Source organism: Spodoptera frugiperda, chromosome 25 (genome assembly GCF_023101765.2).
Source record: "Spodoptera frugiperda isolate SF20-4 chromosome 25, AGI-APGP_CSIRO_Sfru_2.0, whole genome shotgun sequence".
Classification (NCBI taxonomy): domain Eukaryota; kingdom Metazoa; phylum Arthropoda; class Insecta; order Lepidoptera; family Noctuidae; genus Spodoptera; species Spodoptera frugiperda.
Genome location: NC_064236.1, coordinates 19,570,056 through 19,592,654, shown reverse-complemented (window position 1 = coordinate 19,592,654; position 22,599 = coordinate 19,570,056). Strand labels below are relative to the sequence as shown.

Below are 22,599 nucleotides of genomic sequence, written 5' to 3'. Positions count from 1 at the left end.
ACAACATGGAATATTTCTAACTACACCAAAATTAGTTCCTAACTATCATCGTGTAGTTAAACTTTATACCGCAAACTAGATACTCGTGTCAAATTAATACAAGTTTTCGACTTAGGTATACCATTGTCCAATAGAGCTATTGTCAGAAGCCTTCATGTAAGCGGATTAGTCCGTACGTTAGGTTGGAAGTCCGGAGTGTTGTCGTTGGTCGATTTAAACCAGTTCAGCTGTTAGGTCGATAGTTTAGTGATTAAGTGCTATCGATAGTTCACGGTGTTTGCTCGGTGCTACACTAATCTCTTTATCCTTTAACGTTTGGTATTTGTTAGTTAAGTCTTTTAGGTTTCGTTTGTTGTCATAATTATGCTGTGCGACGTGTAGAATTTTGTAGTACTATACTGCACATCGGTATTCTTAGTACGAGTTTATTTTATATTGAACGAGATCGAAACGTGAGCGCGTTCGGCGATCTTAATGGTGGGTTCATTCGCGCCAGTCAATCAGAGCGTCGAACGCGCTTTTGTTTTATGATAAATAACCACTGTCTCACATAGTTTAAACTACCCTAAGTAAGGCTTCTTGTATACCAACATCACTGCCAACTAAATGCCAATAAACATTAATAAATACCTACATAAACCTAATTACCCTACAACAGTATATTATACTTGTCCAAATACTTCTAATAGGCCTTTGATAGGCAGGCACCTCATTGCGAGATAATTAGACACTCGTGCCAATACAATTTATTATCCTCTCATTTTTTCTTCTATAAATAAACATCTATCTATCTACACACATATGTCGTGTATTTCTAATGGAAAATTCTACCACCTATTCAACCCACTACACCAATGGATTTCCACCCTCGCATCGATACATATTTAGAGCTGTCAACAGCAAAGCAATACGCGTCAATATTTCCTTTTATTCTCATTCGTGGAATGTAGCGGACGTCTATTTACAAACAAACTAACAGGAACTCATACATGTACTGTACAATACAAAGCAATAAATATTGCACATCGATTTTTGGTATGAGACAATTTTAAATATTGTGTTTCACTATTTAAGCCCGTAACGTTCATAAAAATGAGGCCCTAGTGTAGATTGTGAAACTAGTTGGGACCTCGTCAAATAAATACGTGATTAAGCCGTTTAATATAAGAACAAATTTAGTATGACTTACGAAAGTTATAATAAAGACAGATACTTTTCAGTATGATACTACAATTATATTTATTTAAGTTGTTTTGCTTGACGTGGTGCCTACCATAAATATGATTTGAACTATACTTTATTTGTATTTTTTTTTTGGATTGGACTACAATCAGGAGCCGAATAGGAGGAGAATATTTGACCGATTATTTTATTCGTTAGATCGATGTGTACTATTCATTGCCAGTTACTGTATACACGGCTCGGTTGTTCAGGTGACATTCGATTCATCGATTCGGAAATTTTTAGCACCCTATAGTGTTGGAACTGTGTACATGGCAAGTTTATTTATAACTAGGTAAATGCGTAGGTTGTATCCAATTTTATCTATTTCCCATTCGTTAGTTTTGGTTAATTTTCGGTAGACACTCAATTAGGTACAATGTTTAGTTTTGAGTATTGAGTTTGTACTGAAAATTTGTTTGATATCAATCTGTATTTTAGTAACACGTGGCTTTCATTATGTTCTAGTTTAATTTATGTTTGAATGTCAATAGTAAACATGTGTGGTATAATTACAACTGCATCTAATCCAAGCATTGTTATGATATAGATAGTTTTTTTTAATGTTCTATGCTTCGTTTTGTTCCCGAGTCGGTACATATTGACACAGCATAGTACAACGTAAAGTCTAAAATCAACAGTGTTCGCTAATTGCTACAAATTAACTCCAATTGATACCAAACCGTATGCCGCACGTTTTTTGGTCCAATTTTAAAATAGGACCACGTTTAAAAATGTTTTTTTCCTATTAGGGGTGAAATTCAGGTCAACGCCTTTCTGGTTTGTTTAATAGGGCGTGGCATGGTAATTAGTTACCTGCCCAGGAGTATGGCCCCATGGTTGGGACTTTGTGAAAATAAACACCGTACATCGGCAAGCCATAGAAACAAAATTAATGAAACAATATGAAAGTAGGAAAAAAACTCTTAATTAGATTTCGTTGTTTAATTGTTAAAATTTTAGGAGTTTATTGTTAAATTTTCTAAGTACAATATGTTTAAGCGATATACTTTTTACTTCTTTGAATGAGTTTTTTGCCAACTGGAAGTACGGTAATGTTTGAATTTTTCATTCGACCCACATTTTCCTCCATAAGTATTAGCAACAAATCCAAATATTACCAGTATAAATTGACCTTTGAAAGTGGGGAAATATCCTTCAAAGCGAGACCAAGATAAAGTAGTTCTGTTTAGCTTAATGTAGATATATCATTTACGTACTAGAAAGAAAAAAAAATGGCCACACTGCATTAACCGCTGCAGGCGGGCAGTATAATTATAATATTACGATTAATTCATTTTCTTTAATTCCACTGTCATAATAATATTCAGTCATGTATGCGTTAACAGCATCCTTGCTTTTTTTAATCAAACTGTTTAATGCTTATGTATTATAAGTTTTTAAACTGATATGGTCACTAATACTATTATTAGAACTTGGGACGGGATGTGTTCATCCGTGACATGGCGCTTGCAACAGTGCCGAAATATCGGAAACTCATCGAATTAAATTAAAATGGTTTACCTTACAATTAATATTTTAAAAGTTTAATGACTATAGCAACTGATTTAATTACTATTCGATTTGTTTTAAACCGATAGCGAAAAATATTAATCTAAAACAACAACGCTTCGACGTTCTGGCATAAATCAGGTTGCCAGACGCAGACTTATCAACACTAAAAAAAAATCATATTGAAAAGCTTCAAAATATCCTAAATGGAGTTGTGTACAAAAGCTTTTAGTCGACTAAAACTAGTGTAAAGTCCAATTTCCAGTTTCAATATTGATGTTGCTTTCCAATCATTCGTTGAGCCAACAGAAATATCCCAAAAGTCAATCAGAGCTATTGGCTTGATTTTAAATCTAAAAGTTGCTGGTATTTTTCAACGAAAAATAGTAAAAATATCTACCCGATCCGATCCCATTTCTTTGAACCAAAATTCCGAACTATTTGCATTCGAAAAATATACCAAAAAAAATCTACGCCCGCTCAAATTACAACAAATATTTGAACAAAAGAATTTTTCATGGAATACTCCGCAGTTAGTTTGTGTTACATGAGCTAGCAAAACTAATTTGATGCTGGAAAATAAAATTCTAGGTAGGTTCTAACAACACGGGGGCGTAGTGTGGGTTTTCTAAAAAAAAGGATTGGTAAAAGATATTTATGCATATATATATATATATATATATATATATATATATATATATTTTATTAATAACTAGCAAACCCTGGTGAACTCCGTTTCGCTACAATTAAGTTTTTTTTTATTGCTGTAAACCTCACGGGGACCCGAGACCTTTCCAACGAGTGCAAAACCGTGGAAATCTGTTCGTACATTCTGTAGTTATAGCGTCAGGAAGAAAAACCGGCCTTATTTTTATATATATAATATTCTCCATGGATTCTTGGTCCATATCCTTATCATAACAATTTGTTGCAAAATTACTCTAATTAATATGAATAGACAACCTATGTTCCACTACAGAGAAATATTATATTTATGGTATTGTGTTTTCATCCTGCACTGGGAAAGCATCGCAAGAATTCTACATGTCAAAGCCTTCAGCTTCTAATCCAAAGAGATTATTGCTAAGGACACTGATTGATGTACTTTGTTCCCGATTAAAAACGTAACCAATTATTATATCAAGACCATTTCAATAGGCTACGTACTTCACTAAACTCTCTGTAGACCTACTAACAATATTTAACCGCGAACACTGTAACTAAGTGTTAGTTCCAACAATAACTATTTACCTAATTGTGTTAAGAATAACTATGTTTATACTGCGTTTCCGGCACCATAAGTGTTTCTCCTCATGAATCATTGCTATGAGCCCTACGCACTATGGCATAACTTCAGAAATACCAAGCTAAAGTACACTTTAAAACTGTTAGTATACAGTCGAAATTTCATTGATTAGCTTCGTTCCTTCGGAATCAATATTATTTGTCTGTGTATTTTCGACTGTATTGTCCTAATTTTAAGTTTTGTTTTTATTTGTCAAGTATGTCCCTTACCATTATATTATTGAGGGGATAGGGGTGATGGTTGCGACTTTATTGCTATAGTTATTAAAAGTTATGGCCAGTCTCAATAGATTGTCTGTTAGTAAGATTTTGTTACAAGATCGAGATCTCCATATGAGTAAAATATTTCTTAAACTCTTGTATGCTGGTATATGAGAAACAATAGAAAAATCATTGCGTCTCCCGGACATTTACGCTCCCGACGTACTACAGGTTAAATTAAAAACCAATTTCAATCCAAATCCCTAATTCTGACAAAAACTTAAATTCCTAGATCGATCCAAAGATTTTGGATCAGGAGGCCTAGTGTCAGTTTATTTTTACGTTACCGCGATTAAAACCTTATCGCGTTTAGCCCTCTGATTGGCCGCCCAACTTACTAACCAGAGATCTAAAGACGAAAACGATTTGACTGCGTTAAAATAAAAATAAATTTAATTTTTAATTCGGCTATTTATAACTGTTGGCAATTGTGAAGTCCCTAAAACCATGCATTGCCAGTACAGTTTCTTAAGTACGGTACGGTACGCATATTTACACGTAGAAAAATTCTCGTGAATATTTATATTATTGTTATTTGTTTTCTATTGTTCCTCTTGTTTACTGTTTGTGGCTTATTATGTGGCCACTGTGTCGCTTGAATGAACTTTTGTTACTTCATTTTCCACGGTAGTACAACTGATTTGAAGGTTTTAACTTCAACGTTACCGGACTATAAAAGTTCATTGCTAAACTAGGGGTTTGGTAGATTTGGTTTCTTAAACAGTTTGTCGTATATCGTAATTAGGTGTACATTTCCAAAAAAAAAAAATATATAACTTTCGTGAGATATACTAAATTTATTATTATGTTATAGGCTTACTCACGTAATTGTTTGACGATGAAATCGTGGGTCGCGGAATACTGCTCATGAATATGAGCCTATAGCATGGCTTAAAACTAGTCGATTTCCTCGTCAAACAGTTACGTGTGTAAGCCGATAACATAATTAATTTAACGTATCTCACGAAAGTTATAATTTTTGTTAGATTTTTAGTTGTTTTGTTAACAATGCAAAGATACTCAACATATTCGCAAGTCGCAACCACATAATCCCAGTTATTCCAAAACAAAATACCTTATATTAAACCTAAATTTTTCAAGGCACTCCTCAAATAAAAATAGCTGCTCTAAACTATTCCTTAAAGCTAAATATTTAAAGTGCATTCTTGTACAACTTGAACTTTGCTCTCATTTAAATTATATTGAAAATGCTTAGTGGAAATGCTGCGGCAATTTAGTCGGTATTGCGTTAAAGTAAATCACACTTGTTTGGCCGTGTTAAATAGATTGTATATTAGTTGGTTTTGCGTTTGACCGCCGGCGGTGCAAATATTGTATTTATCGTACATTTAGCGCGCTTGGTATTTAGACGAGATATTAAATTTTAAAGCCATATAGATGAACTTTTCTCATACTATTTTTTATGTTATTGCTATCCTTAAGGTTGCTATTTCCATTATAAAAAGATAATAATATTCAGTAATTAAAAATACATTTTTTTAACTTACCGCAGTACTCAAACTCTTTTAATGGTTACTTAACCCAGTCCTTAGCAATTGTTTTTGATACAAAATCGTTACTAAGGAATAGTTTAAGTAATCATTAAATATCACTGAGTACAGCAGTAAGTAATGTATTAAAATAATAGAAAATGTATTATTTAATCAAATTCTATTTAAAGTCTTGCTCAACGATCATCGATTCATAGGCAAAATATTTGGTCTGTATTCGATATTCACATATCGTTTTGATCTAAGTATATTCCAATGAATAATTAAAAAGTAAACTATTAACAGTGTCGTATATTTTAGGTTGACCTTTCAATGTATGTAATAATTAGGGTCTATTTTTATCTAAAATTATATGGAATTGGATATTTATACTTAGATATGTAGAATTCGATAGTTGCGTGGGTGTTGTATTCGTAGTTAGCCGTTCATATTCATGTCCCGGATTGGAACACATCCTGTATAATAATTAGATATGGCCAACCTATAGGTACTATCTTCTTGTATAAGTTTATAACCAATGTGTCTAAAATTTGAAACTATATGTTATATGTTCAAATATATTAGAAGGAATTTAGAGTATGATCCAAAAACAGATCATTTATATTTTAACACGCTAACTGCCACGTAGGTCACCGGTGACATACGTTAGTGGAGGATTTGCTTTCAACAGTTTTCTGATGGCAGTTAAAGGCTTAAATCCATAAAGGTTCGAAATAATGTATTGTGTTGTGATATTTAAATGTGCTTATTTAGACTTAGAAGTTTTATTCTAGACAAAGACAAGATAAACTTAGCGTTAAAGAGAACCTGCTTAAAAAGCGGACGGATACGATCTGATAAAATTCAAAGAAGAAATGTAACGATAACAATACTTTCTATAGAAACTTTATCACAATTTATTTCAAGAATTAAGATTACCTTCATGTTTATAGAAAAAGATTGATTATAACAACTGATATTTTAATTCTAAATTGTAATTGATAAGAGGCTACTGAGTACCTACTACTTTATATAGGTAGGTATGCACTTCAAGTGTAGCCTATTTACGTGAATATGATAAGGTATATAACAAAGATAAACTGATAGATATCACAAACAATATGTTTCAAAGAAATTATATTATGTCATTCATACAATCAGGATTTCGGATTATTTCGAATTTGTGCAATGTTTGTGAGGACTTTGATACATGCATTTTGCCACGTAGGTTTAGTATGTAGTATATTTTTCTCTAACTTAAATTCACATGTAGGTTTTATCGCACCATAGGCAGAGACTAGTTACATATTTTTCTCCTAACTAGTGGTCGAAATTCGACCATATACGATTTAATTTAACACAATCCCACTTAACATACGTTCAAGGATAATTTTTATTTAACGAATTGCTGTTAGTTTTGTAAAATTCAAATTAATATATTCCGGCGCATCATGAACAGGACAACTCTATTCATTCGAGACGTGAGAATATCATCACAATGTCTGTCGATTTTGACGTTTTGTCAAATACTATCAGATACTATGCATGGTAGTGTGTGTAATGTTTTATTTATTGATTTAATGTACTTTATAAGCATTATTTTTGAAAAATATTAGCGTTCTGTACTTCTCCTACACATAAACTATAAGTGTACCAAATATGCTCCTATGTCCGCGCAATTTTCGTAAAAAGGGGTCCAAAGTTTTTGCACCACGTATTAATATATAGATACTATCCTCATATTTGTGTGAAGCGTCTATCATGTTCTTGTACCTACTGGTACTAAGTGGCACCTAACTGCTTTTAGTAGTCGTTTCTGTAGTTGATCAGTGTGTTAAAGTTCTTTGTAAATTAATTTTATTAATTGTCCAACCCATCATAACGTTAATAGGTACCGTATCTATTTAGTAAGTGCACAATGTCACCTACACTTGCAATTAAATACATTGTCGATATTACTTAATCCTATAAGAATAAGTACCGTCTGTAAAGTCTTTCCTCATAAAGTTTACACTGACTCCTGTAGTTTCCGATGTAAAAATAACTTCACCCCTCCCTTTAAGGCAGGTGATGAAAGCATTATGCCAGATGGGGAACAGATTATTCCACCTGACAACTGTTATCCTTCCGGCTGTGATGTAATAAATATAATTTTCAATTCTACTTGTTTTTAAATAAGATGCATTTTTGTTTACACCTAAATAAGTGGCATTTCGATGACACGATTTTGCTGTGACTTTATAAAAAGTAGAACTTTCAAATAAGAATACAGTGATCCATTAAAAAAAATAAAACGGGGCATCGTCTTATTAGAATCCAATAAGTCGACATAGCTAGTCCATAAAAATTACCAATACCCTCAATAAGATCTAACTATGGTTAGACGAATTACCACTCGATTACCAGTCAGTTTTAAAAACTTATCTCTTCTCAGTAGATCTGGTTAAAAGTTTACAGAAGACGGAATTCGGACCAATGGAACTTGTGCACCAAATTCCATCTTAAACAACCTTTACCATAAGATCGTGAGGTAACTGAGATTAACGCTCGAAATAAAAAAAACCTATTCAAAGTCAACGTCAAATAAAGAGGTACTTTTGAAATGTTAAACAAAAAACGAAGTTAATAAGTCTGTCAGTCTGTCGTCTGTCCGTTAGTGAAGGTAGATGCTCGTTCCAAGGTGTAGTTTCGAAAAAAAAAAATATATTGTCGGTAGATGGAAAAATGTCTTCGAATCTGCAATAGAAGTAAGCATTCCATTCTCCGTTGTCTCCAACCTAGAAAAAAATCCTGGGGAAAAAAGACATTGGTGTTTTACCCCTTACGGGGTACCCGCATCCAACCACGTTGCTTGTAGTAAAATTCATTTCTTCATCATCCGCAGCTCCTCATTCAATAAATAACAGGTTTATGAGTCCATGACAAGGAAAAATATGAAACAGGATGACATCGATACCTTTTTTACTCGTATTTTACCTTATCATGTGGTAAAACAGTACGCAGTAGCCGAGCGAGCGACCAAATTCTCGTAATACCCGCGGTTTGATTCCCTAGCGAGATACCTTTCGCGAAACGGTGAGTTCATAATTAAGATGAATATTACCGAACACAGATGTTACGTATTTTACATCATATTTGGACGAGTTTTTTGTATTTTGTCCAAAATGTGTCAATTTACTTATAACTTTATTAACAGTATTATAAGACGACGCGACGCGATTATACAAAATATGTAGGTAGGTGATAATTGCGCCCGGCATTTTGTACGATCACCGGCGATTATGGGATTATTTAACAGAGATAATGCACGTTTAAAACAAATTAATACAAATAAAAATCATAATAAAAAAGGGAGTCAGGGAAATAAACGTGCCAATAGGCAACAATCCATAAAATTGGATTACACGGTGTCAGTGCTTGTGTCCTCTGAGCCGCCATTACGCGGAAACCACAATGACACACACTCTACCGTCAAACACAAAATAAAAATAAATTAACGTGAAAAAGAACACATTCAACAAAAAAGTTTAAAAGCATCGCGGTGCATCGTAAAGCAACCGGCGAGTAACATAAACAACACAAAACTCAGATAAAATGCACAGTTATCAACACAAAACAAAAACACAAGTTGTAACGTAAACAAACTATAAATACCGCGCGCGGAATGCAGCCGTGAATAAAATATAGTAGAAGGAAAGTGAAACTGAACGATATCGATTGATCCCGACGAGAGTGAACGTCCCTCCGTCGGACATAAACAACAACACGCCACGCTCCACGCGTACAACAAACTTCCCGGAAACACGCGCGGGTTCCTCGAAACTTAGCCCAAACTCACGTCCAAGTTTACCGCGCGATGTCCAACTACCCGCCGCCACTTCTCCATACTTTATTTTTAGTCATGGCGTAACCGCACAAGGAATGTTAACTCAAACGATTAACAAAACGCAGAGCCTTAATGTAAACCGGCACGAAGTTTTCACAAGCTAACCTCACTCTGAAAACCGACCGGGCGCTTAATACGCAGGCGCGAATCCATTCCGAACTGTCATGTCACACGGGACGGAGGAGCTGTGAAACAATTGACGCTCAGCGGCGGCAGACCGGTCGCCCAGCAGGCTGCAGCGTGCGAGGAGGACGCACAGCACTCACCTGTTGCCAGTAGTCCTCCAGCGACAGCTTCCACTCGAAGTAGCCCGTGTCAGTGACATCTTGCAGTTCGCGGAACAAGTTACCGCTCGGTAGTACGTCCATCTCACTTTACATGTGATGCCGATCGATGAGAAAAAATGGCGCGGCGCAACGTACCCCTCCCGCGGTTAGCGAACGACTAAGCCACACGGCGAGCGACCGTGCAGTGCGATAGTCGACTGAGTCTCGTCCCGCGCGCGCTCCCCCTCCCTCCCCTCCCACGACAGAGACAGAGAGTATGATATGCGACAGAGAGGGCACCTCAACCTTTCTCTTTTTTTCGTCCTTTATCCTGGTCGTGATCAAGCGGGATTTGTAAGCAGTAGGACAAGTCCCCGCGAGATTTACTGTTATTATACGTCACTGTCCAATTTCTGTGTGACGGGACTCCGCCGTACTGTATGGGACATTTTTTATAAAGTTAAAAGGGACCGATCGTTTTATCGCGTGTTGATATTTTATTTCCTAAATTGTTGAACCGAATCAAAACATCCGTTTACATGACAAGGAAAAATATTTTTTATTTTGTTAGGAGAGGGATTTTATTTATAAATAATAAATAATTGCGAATTCAATTGTAAAAAATATTTAAAGTATAATTTATTTTTCTTTAAATATTATATATATTTTATTAAATAATAAATATATTTTTATTAAGTATAAATAAAATAGTATTAATTATTAAAATTAAAAATCATAAATTTTACAAATAATAAATTAATACATACGACCACGAAAAACAAAAAAGGAAACATGTATGACCAAAACCGCAACAAGTAACTATTTATTTATGTATACCTACATAAAATTATGTACAAAATTTATATACTAATAGAAAAAATATTTCATCATAAAATATAATATTTATACAAAAACAAAACACTTATTAAGAAATGCCTCTCAAAAAAATCAAACAAATAATGGCCCTTGAAAGATTTTTCTTAGCTAATATACAAAATAACAAACAAAATCTTAACATTTTACAATTAGCTATATTTTTTCTAAGTACCCTCAACAGGTCTGGCTTTATACTTCTAAGTTCAATGATGTGTACTCAATTAAGTACCTAATTAAATTGAACATACAGACGATATCCACTTGAAAATAATAAATAATACATTTCATAAATTATGAGAAAATATATTTATTTCAGTTATAATGATCTGTCTAAGTACTCTAAGTGGAATTAAAAAATAAAGCAATAAACATGCATGTCTAATTGAAGTGTTTTCGTCTATCTGTCTGAAGAAAATTCCATATTATAATATTCTAACAAAATTAATCCCATCGTATCAAACCGTAACAGTTGACCACTGGACTTTGGACCTCCTCGACAAAAGAAGGATTTGCCGTAATCTTCACACTTGGCAGTCGCCGATTTATTCAGAAAATCTTCTTAGTAAACTAGCTTAGCTAAAATAATAGTAGGATACCTAGTTACATTTACTACATAACTAAATTACATTAACTTTATGTTAGTCTAAAGAAAAAAATATAGTTTATCTTCTACTAAACTCAAAAAATTCAACCACAATCAGAATAATAAAAGACAACTCCTAATAACTCAACTAAAAATAAACATTAGCTCCTAAAATAAACGAATTAAAACCGTAAAAAAGACTAACCGTTTATATCATTCTATTCTTAATTCAAAACTTTAAATAAGACCACTACAGGCCACAAAGAAAGAACAGACCACTTGGAAAATAGAAGAAAAAATTAAATAAAGTGTGTAATGGAATTACGCGCGGTACGCGGTTGTAAGGACACTCTTCTCATTTGTTTAGTTACTTCAGTCTATGGGCGGGTGAATGGTAAAGGGTTTTTATTTTATGTAAGGGTAAAAAAGTTTTATTAAAAAAAAAAAACTTTATATTTCAAGTGTCACTAGGTTAAGAATAAGTTATTTGTACACTATTTAGACTAAGTTTAATTTATCAGATTTTACTGCATACAAATTTATGTTGTGTTGTAAAAGTTCATAGAAATAATAAAAAGTTAACTCTCTGACCATATATTTGCAGCGCGCTAGTGAATTTTCTGATTGGTGCATTTCCCGCCAATCGCAGCAAAGTTCGTTGTCCGTTGAGCAATGGGCGCATCCCCTATTAGGTGGGAACATATAGGTAGTAACTTAGGTAATAAAAGCTTTACGTTTATATTTCAGAATATTGTAAACACATATCAGTGGGAGTATATGTATAAATGTATGTACTTTCTTAGATTATTTAGACAGGGCTGAAAAATGGTGAAAGAAAATTTTCTGAGGAAAATTGGGCTTATCATTTCTGATTATAAGGTGGACGGCAGAATTCGTACAATTTGTACCACTTATTAAGGCAACTTGACTAGATTGTTCATTTTTATGTAACAATAAGATTTTTTTTGACTGCCTCGTTGGTCGAGTGGTCGCAAGTACGACTGCCGGAAAAGGGGTCTCGGGTTCGATTCCCGGGTCGGGCTAAGTATTACTGGGCTTTTTTCGGGTTTTCAAAAATTTCTCAGTAGTAGCACGGAATCTGGAATTACATGCAACTTATAACACAAATGGTGAAAAGTGGGTGTACTTTGTATAGCGGCATTACGTGCCGTAATGAGCATCTCTGCCTACCCCTTCGGGGTTAAAGGCGTGACGTTGCTGCTGACTAAGATTTTTAGAAGTTGGGATTCAGCAAAGATATCAGTTATAAGATTTTAGTAACGAAACGTAGAAAACATGTTTTTAAAAGTTGCCATTAGTAAAATATCAGGAGGCCCGAAATGATAAATAAATATTTAAAAATGGAAATAACAGTAGATAAATATAGTTACACAGTTATATATATTATAGTTACACAGTTATAAATATAGTACACATTACAGCTTAGTATAAATAATTATTGCATATAAATATGCAAATATGCATAGAATCTTTATATTTATAGGAATTATTTTTGACAGCATTATTTTTTTTTTAATTTTTTGTACTGGCAATTAATTTATTGTCAGGTTTGGAAAATCCCGAAAATCTTTGTCTTTGCCTAGTAATTAGTTTGTTGCCATTGTTTTGGATTGCAGTTTGTAACCTTATTTAATATTTAAACAATTTAGCAGTTATCTGGCCCTTTTTAAGTTGAGTTGAGCAACCTGTGGGAAAGTGTGGGAGAGCCATGCTTCGGCACGAAATGGCCGGCTCGACCGGAGTGATACCGCGGCCTCTCAGAAAACCGACGTGAAACAACGCTTGCGTTGTGTATCGTTGTGTGAGTGAGGTTTCCCGGAGGCCCAATTCCCCTCTTCCTAACGCCTTTGGTCCTTGCACTTGTAACGCCTCTCGTGTTTCAAGTGTCCATGGGCGGCGGTGATTGCTTACCATCAGGTGATAAGTCTGCTCGTTTACCGGCGTGTTTCATACAAAAACCTCCTTCGTTCTCTATTGTTTTTTCTACGGTTTTGCATTCTTTGGAAAGGTCTCAGGCTTGGTGAGGTTTATAGCAAAGAAAATTCAGGAAAAATTTAAGAGAAAAGCAGGGAAAATCATAGGTGCGAAAAGGAGTTTGCTAGTTTTTAGTATAGACATAAAATAATGTTGAGCAATACTCAAAATCAAATAATAAATTAAAGCTTCTGAAACTTAATAAATTAGTATATTACTCAAGTCTATTACAAAATAATATCATACATACACACATAACCTCACGCCTATCTCCCTTGTGGGTAGGCAGAGACAATGAAACGCCAATTGGTAAGAATCTTTCATACCTCCTTCTTTTACCTACTTAATAACAGTAATAAAATAATGACGTTGACCTAGTAAAGATCGGCCATTCGGGACATGTGTTTACTAAAATAACCCTCAGATCTAATACTAAGTTTAACTAAACAAAGCATGACATTCAGATACTGACGTAATACTGAAGAAAAATAACACCTTTTGTCAAGAAAAGAAAACCATTACGGCACAGAAATACAAGAAGAGTCCATCTTGTGTAAAAGTAGCCCGGGTTTGACATAAATGAACGGTACAGGGTAACTTTGTTAACCCGTCACCTCGCTACTGTTACCCTAAGTGCCTTTAGGTGACACATATAACACCCACGTAAACAGAGATGGATTAAGATTTCGTAGGATCGTTGCAAGTTCTTTTAAATAAATAATATAGTCTTCTATGTGTTTTTCTAAAAATAGTACATACATGAACCCACCAAACTGTTAAGATAGTTTGACGGCGGGAGATCTATTTGAGGGCCCTCTTATATACGTCGAAACATTACATGAAATAAACAATTAATTAGGTGATAATTTCTATTGTAATTTGTCATTCGTTCTTTTATAAAACTAATTATATTGTTACTCTAAGTAATCTCCAAACATGACAGGCTTTTTTATGGTATAAGTCAGTAGACGAGAAGACGGATCACCTGATTGTAGGCAATTGTCGCCGCTCATAGACACCCGAAATACTAGTGGCGTTACAAGTGTGTTGCCGGCCTTTTGGGGGTTAGGAATTTTAGGGTCGTTGGGCAATCGGAGATTGGGAAAGGGTATAAATGGGCCTCTGGTATCCTCACTCTCACAACGAAACATATCGCAAGCGTTGTTTCACGTCGGTTTTCTGTGAGGCCGTTATCACTCCTGTCGAGCCGGCAGTTTTGTGCCGAAGCATGTCTCTCCCACACTTATTGCTGAAGATCGCAGTTTTATAACGATCGCTGCTGTCCGACCGCTGTCAAAATAAAGTGTAGTAACAGTCCTCATTCGCTTTGGGAGAAAAGAATAAATAATCACAAAAATTATATTCTACCCTCTTGTCAGCGTAGTCTTGTCCTGAGAAAACTTTTTACATTTTAGTTCAAAAGGCTTAGTCCGGCACTGTTCTCGAGACGAAGTTACCATTAAAAACACTATTCTTTAAAGGTTGCATTTTCTTGAACAACAGGAGTATCAAGTAATAGAGGAGTCACATCTTTTGTCCTAGGTCCTAGGTGGTAGGTGGGAGGTAGGCGGCAAGTCTTTGTGACTACTCTTTGTTCCTAAAGCTTATTGTGTTACACTTGTTATAGATTTAAACTCAACTAGATGGTTGTGACGACTTTACATGGTGTTTTAAAATAGTCAAAATATACACATAAAAAATTTCATAATCTAGACTATTAGACAAAATGTGTATGTTAGTAATGAAAAATAAAACCGCTTTTTGCTATATGAATATGAGTAGAATTATGATACATACACCATAATATTTTTATACAATTTTTATCCGTATGTTGTCGGTCTGTTTGTTCTGGCTTATATCTAAAATAGGTTAACCGATTTTAATGGGACTGTTATTGGCAGGTAGCTAATGTACTAAGGACTAACTTACTAAGGCTACAAAAGTATTAAATCCGTAATCCACGCGAGCGTAGCCGCGAGGATCAGCTAGTGTGGGATATCTAGGTATATCCTATAACCTAACACTATGCATTATTCATGATATATGATTAGACTGGTCCTTTATTACATGTTACTCAAAATATAACGAGAGAAAAATGAGAATTAATATTCGACATATGTAAGGGATTTGGGGATTGGGAAGGAGGGTAAATAGGTCTCCGATGACATCACTCAATCCCCGAAACCAGGATATACCAGGATTACATTTTTGACTACTATAATGATATGTAAAGGTTTAACACACTTCTACGACCTCTTTATAGAAATAACAAGGGTAATGTTACGAAAATTCTTTACGCTACTAAATACTTTGGTCCTAAGGTCAACCGTCTCGGTCGTGACCTCTAGACACACGAAACTTTTCTTAAATTATTTTATTTAGTAAACTCGAACACGTAATGTGTTGTGAAGGGTACCTGTGTTAGTACGTAATTATGCAGAAGTAATAATAATCACGTTCACCCCTAAGAAAAGAAAGACCGGGTAGAAATAATGGAACTGGTGTCGCCAAAACTGCCATGCATTGGGGATATCCTTCTCAAGTAGAAAAAGCACTCAGTGTATCAATGGATGATCATGGGTCATTAATGATGAAAGTCAGAAAGATAATCATTTATTCGTGAAGCAATACAAGAAAAAGATCAATAAAAAAAAACACATCAAATTATAGTTTTGGGCCCGACGGTTGCACCAAAAAAGGTCCAGTTCAGCATAAATGCCTGACGCTGATTTTCGCTGAACTTGTGGCTGTAATAAAAAAAGATCACACACACACACATAACGTCACGCCTTTTATCCCCGAAGGGGTAGGCAAAGGTGCACATTACGACACGTAACGCCGCCATACAATGTACACCCACTTTTCACTATTTGTGTTATAAGACCCATGTAATAGGGGATGAGCCTATTGCCATATCCTGGACACAATTCCAGACTCCGTAATATTACCGAGAAATTTTCGAAAATCCGAAAAAAGCCCAGTAATACTTCGCCCGAACCGGTAATCGAACCCGAGACCCCTTGTTCGGCAGTCGCACTTGCGACCACTCGAATAACGAGGCAGTCATTAAAAAAAAATAATCTCATACTTAATTATACTAGCTTGTCCACTAATTGTTCGAAAAGACAGTTGAATCTCCGGTATATACTCATATCACTGTAGCCAGTCGTCACTGAATCCCGCAAATCCTTCTATTCACCAGCGATAAAATAATCCTCATTGGAGTCATGAAGTAGGGTACCCTAGGGTGACTGACAGTATTGTCACATTGAATTGAAGGTAGTATCTAGCCTTTCAATCACCTGAAGTGTCAACTATCCTCTTTGCACCTACAGGAGAATATGATTAAGCATTGACTTTATCCTTATTGTTTGCATTCAAATTAGTTAAGCTTTTATAAGTTACTTCTATGAGTTTACTCATAGAAATAGAAAAACATGGTAAATATCTCGTTTCTAATACTAGTGTTAGTGACCATGTTAGTTTAAAAACTTATAGTTAGCTTTTATCTATACTATAAGGCAGCTTCTATACTAGAAGGTTTGAAATCTAAGGGATAATTTAAATAAATAATACCTGCAAATGCTATTATTAACTTGCCCCTGCACTAGACAGATCGATGGACTGAGACGGATTATATTTCGACAGCACCCTAGGCATACGAGCCACCCCCTTTTTTGGCAATCATTTTTTGCTGGTAGCCCTATGAAAGTAATAGTTATGCCTAGGTACATATTATGAAAACGCAGCAGGTACCCTATGCAACCCTATACCGTGCACGCGTGTATTTTGCATGGGTATAATTAATCCATCACTCGCAGTAAGATGAAATGTGAAGGGTTGATAAAATCGATGGACGCATGGACAAGAGTACACCTCCGTAGATCCGTAATGACCTACGTACATATGTCTATGAGTTAAATTCAAAGGTAACTTGGACCAAGATAACATGATTTAACTCTTATTGACGTTTGGGACAGAAATGATAAAAAGTAATTGTCAGCCAAATCCTTAAGTACGGTATTTATTTTACACCTATTGCTTATTATAAAATTAATTGCTATTTATTGATTGCTTGTAATTATTTCTTTTGCTTCTGAAATGAATTACATTACATTTCAGCGGATCCCTATAAATTCTTCGTAAAAATCGGTAGGTACCTATTCAGCTTATTAATCGCCAAACTTTTCTTTTTCTCTACGCCCACGCCCCACTTAAAGAAATAATTTGTTTGGTACAAATTACGTGGAAAATATATAAAATATCATAATTTCTAAGCTTTAATTCTTGGAATTCCCAATCTCTTAACAAATTCGAAATACTAAGAAATGTTGGACAAAAATTAAAAAACCTTTTCTTGTAAAATATTTCATAGTGTGGAAAGTTTGATAAAATACTTAATTATTAGTTGTTTAAAGTCATTAAATAAATAACCTGAGTTTGGTAACAGATTGCGGGTAAGATCACCGTATGTATGTATGTATGTATGTGTGTGTGGGTTTCGAAGCGTCGGTACGGAGCAAGAGTAGAAACAGGGTAGTTTTTAGTCACTTCTTGACACTCTCGCCTGATCCACCGTGAACGAAGACGTTAGATTGTCTCTCACAAAAATATATGGTATTTTTTTATAGTATAAGCCGGTTAACGAGCAGACAGATCACCTGATGGTAAGCAATCGCCGCTGCCCATGGACATCCCAAACACCAGAGGCACCACAGGAATTTGAAGGTTGTTGTGGTATTGGGAATTAGAAAGATTGGGAAGGGGGGTAATTATTTTCCTTTGACTGATTGCACTTCTGCCTACTTCTTCGCATAATAAAAACACAATATAGGTACCTCCCTGTCATACCTCCACACGTAAATCCTCGTACTGGAAACCACCTACGTTCTCATGTCTTCGAAAATTTATTTCAAAATACGTTTTGAATTGCGCAATCCGATTCCGTGTATAAAATACTCGGAACAATATTTTGTAAGACCCTTGTGAGATTTACTTCGCCTGAATAGGTGCAGCTTGCTTTGTGCGCTGGTGTCTACAAACGATCAGAGATTCTGTCCCGTACTTACCTTTATCCGATTTTCCTTGCACAATGTATGTGCAGGATTGTAAAGAATGCGAGCGGATCTTTTCTAGATTTTATAAAGTCGTTGAAGTAAATCTTAACTGAAAAAGAAAATCTTTTAAGGAAATGGATAACGATAAAGTATTAAATCTTATGTAAGTCTTATTTTTCTTGAAAATAGAAAACGCTGTTTATTTTGTTTTAACTGAGGGTGATTATGAAACGCCTTATTTAGCCATCGCACTAGCTACTGCTAAGGAGTGGAATTCTTTGCCACGGTCTGTATTTTCTGATGAGTATAAGTTGGGTGTCTTCATGGCCCAATAGGGTTGCTTATGGGCAGACCTGCTCCATTGTAGGCCGCAACATCACTTACAACGGCGACCTATCAAATATTAAAACCCTACAAATTACGTAGTCAAACGTTAAATTAAAGCCATAAAAAAACTAATTTACAAATATAAAAATTAATAAAAAAAATAAACATAGTCAAATTAAAAACGAAACTCCAAAATGAACTTTAATCATCCACCAAAACTCCAATATAATATCGAAGCAAAATAAATTTGCATGTATAATTAACTTAAGTTTAAAGTTACGGTTAAGTTTTCACTTGACTTCGAGCAGAAACTAACTTACCTGACACCAGCTTAATTTACTTGCTTTCAGGCATATTTCTTACAAGCAAACTGTAGCAAGTCGAGCTTGGCAAGGCTGAAAACCGACGCAAATTCTACGTTAAATAATCCTAGAATTTCTGCTAAGAAAATTTCCCGTGTCTCGCTAAGATCTAGATAAAAATGCAGGTAGACTGAAACCACTTTAGTTGAGAATTTTCTTCAGGGTACAGTGTGTTTTTATGTTTACTTTATTTTTTATAAAAAAGTTGTTTCCATTATGTATTTCAGACAATTTCTTAGGTTTCCATCAGGAGACAGAAAATGGTAGGAAGATGTCAGTGCATTAAGCATGTTCTCTTTTTCTTGCAAGCTTTTAAAAATCGTTACTGCATACGTATTTTTAGGTCCATTTTATTCAGGTGTTTTGTAGATTTGAAATATAGACTACCGACTAATAGAGACCGTAGGATGGTAAATTAAATAGATTATCGTTTTTCGAAAATTCATCGGAATATTCGACCGACTTTTCAAAAAGGAGTAGCAATTTTAGTATTTTGCAAATATAAACAGCAATTGTACATAGGCTCGCTTACTTTCTTCGTAACTTACCCATTCATCGAAAATCCTTTTAACCCACTTTATGGAGATACCAGCAGTGGCCAATCACGGGCTGGTTGATGTTGTTATAGTGGCCAAAACCCTCAATATTAGATACTTTTCTCACACAAACCTACCATCTGACGTGGTGACCGAGTTACCACAATACATAACGATGATCGATGCGAAGCGAGTTGTATCACAAATTGGATAAAGACTTGATAACTCTCGTTACAACATCTCAAACCAAATGCACAATGCACTACGTGTGAACATGTTGACAACAGCACGTCAAGCTACCCCTGGCTGTTATTTTGATTTCCAGCGTTATTGCTTTTGTTATACAGTTGCAAATTGATTAAAGAAATTTAGTAAAGTGTAACGTATTGGTGTCCGTAGTTACTAGATACATAGGTATGTAGGAATATGAATTAGTCAAATTCCGTTCTAATTACTTTTGAAAATTCGGGAATCGATCAACAACATATCCAGTTATTATATTTTGTAAACTTAAAACTTTATAATAACTAAGTATACATAGATGTTATTTCTAACTAGTATGTGAATAAAATATTGAATATTATCTCTTCACTGTAATCCATGTTTGTGTTTTATTACCCACCCGTTCTTCCATATTTTATTCAACAAAATCCGATAAAAAGAATTGCACTATAAAATAATATTACGTGTCGACTGTCAGTCAGTTTAACGCTTCACTAGTAAATACTCGAATTAAAATTGACTATTTCCAATTCTGTTGTATTTACTCACTTTGTTCATTCATTCAGTTCATTTATGCCGAAATGTTATTTGCATTAGTCAAATAGATGTAACATAAATTCACACTAGAATAAATAAATTCAAATTTATTTGAAATTGGTAAGGGGTAAAGTTAAATTAAAAACCGTTTTATGGCATTATAGTTTTTTGAGGTGAGAGGGAGTATCACAGTCTTACTGATTGAAAACCACCCCGTTCCTAGTTATGCTTTTTGAACCGGAGGCAAGGTAAACCCGCTAGCTAGTTCGCAGTTCCAGAATTATTATTAAAACTAGCTTCCGCGACTCCGTCCGCGTGGATGTCAGTCTTCGCGTGGATGTTTTATTTCTGCATTTTGAGTAACTCTGACAATGATATCTTATAAATATTTATTGAACCTAAATACAGCTAGGCCCATAATAATTAAGGAGATCCCTCTATTGAGTTACTACTGTTGAGCTCACGTTCAGTAGTATAAAACAGAAAAAAAATTTTTTCTACGTATTTTTCCAGGATAAAAATTATCCTATTTTATGCCCAGGATAATAAGGTATAATTACATCAAGTTTCATCGAAATCGAACCGTTAGTTTTCACGTGATGCCTGAAATTACAGACAGACAGGACAAAAAAAATTTTAATCACATATTTGGGTTTGGTATCGATCCAGTAACACCCCCTGCTATTTAATCTTTCAATATTTTCAATGTACATAATGGACCTCTCTACAGATTTATTATAAGTACAGATTTGTGAGTCAACCATAAAAGATAGACATTTACTGTCGTGGAATATTTTTTAAACAATTTTAAGGAGAACATTTCCGTCATACATGATTTCTGTGTAGCTTTAACCATTAAGGCGGCACACGCGATGGAAGCTTAAAAATGGTGTAAGTTCTCCTGTTTTCCCAACATTTCCCTTCACTGCTCTGCTCCTATTGATCGTAGCGTGATGAAAAGTATACTATAACCTACCCAGGAGTATAAAGAACAATTGTACCAAGTTTCATTGAAATCTGTCGAGTGGTTTTTGTTTCTATAAAGAACATACAGACAGACAGACAGACAGACAGACAAAAAAAACTGAATGCATTTTTGGCGTCAGTATTATCACTAATCACCCGCTGATAGTTATTTTGGAAATATATTTCATGTACAGAATTGACCTCTCTACAGATTTATTATAAGTATAGATAGTCATCGGGTTTAGATTGTCATATAAACAGTGACAGGTTGTTGCTGCAGAAAATTAGAAGGTCGAAAAATCCTCAAAAATATGACCACTCATCTAACTAAAATTATACATATTAACTTTAGTAAGCAGTAGAAGACAGATGGCAGTCATATTGCCAGTAAAATGCTGACGTTGCCAAATCTATTAGTTCAGAGCTGACTTCAAAAAACTAATTGAGGGCACGGTTGACTCGGTCACCGGGCAACTGGATACCGAGAAACGTGTAGCGGTTTTAATTCCTCTACGGAAAAACTCTTTGTTTGTAAACGCATTCACGACACAGGAAAAAATACTAGTGTGGAGCAAAGTATCAAAAATTCCAGAAATAATTCTTCAAAAAGACTGCAATCGATTAATTTTTCAATGAACAGACATCACGACATTAAGTATTTTGATATTTCGATAAACACAATATACAAAAATTTGCCAAACCTTGCTTAGATAAACAAAAACATGGAAATTTCAGATAAAAAGTCCATATAAAATTCTATCTCCCTTTCAAACTCCATTTAAAAAGTTCGAAGTGACATAATGACTTCTTAAATTCATTTACCTTTGACAGTTATGGCTTTAAAGTGTAAGTAATTGGTTAAAAGGCTTTTTCTTGTCCCCTATTCTGACTCAATAGTCACTTCGTATTTTTTTTAAACGACACCTCTAGTCTCTTATGTCCGTAGGCTGCGGTAATTGCTCTCCAACACGTGGACAGTAAACTTGTAAACAGTAAACTTGACGGAAAAATATTAGTTACCATTATCGTTTAAAAAAGTTTAAATGACATCAAACTATCTAAATATATTTAGTGTGGGAGAGCCATGCTTCGGCATGAATGGGTCGGTTCGACCGAAGTGATACCACGGCCTCACAGAAATCCGACGTAAAATAAGTTGCGTTGTGTTTTGTTGTGTGAATGAGGTTACCGGAGGCC

The 22,599-nt window shown here is 34.8% G+C and overlaps 1 protein-coding gene across 4 annotated transcripts in view; it reads right to left on the bottom strand.

Moving 5' to 3' along the window:
- The window catches only part of LOC118282230 (Krueppel-like factor luna), a 137,426-nt gene extending 127,253 nt beyond the window's left edge, over positions 1-10,173 (bottom strand). For 2 of the 4 annotated variants that reach the window (XM_035603223.2, XM_035603215.2), the window contains exon 1: positions 9,942-10,172. In XM_035603223.2, coding sequence (XP_035459116.2) covers positions 9,942-10,043 — 102 coding nt within the window. In that variant the 5' untranslated portion in view covers positions 10,044-10,172. Of the gene's footprint in view, positions 1-9,941 lie in introns of all 4 variants that reach the window. The other 2 variants (XM_035603205.2, XM_035603231.2) reach the window with 2 other exon arrangements.
- Positions 10,174-22,599: the final 12,426 nt, after the last annotated feature.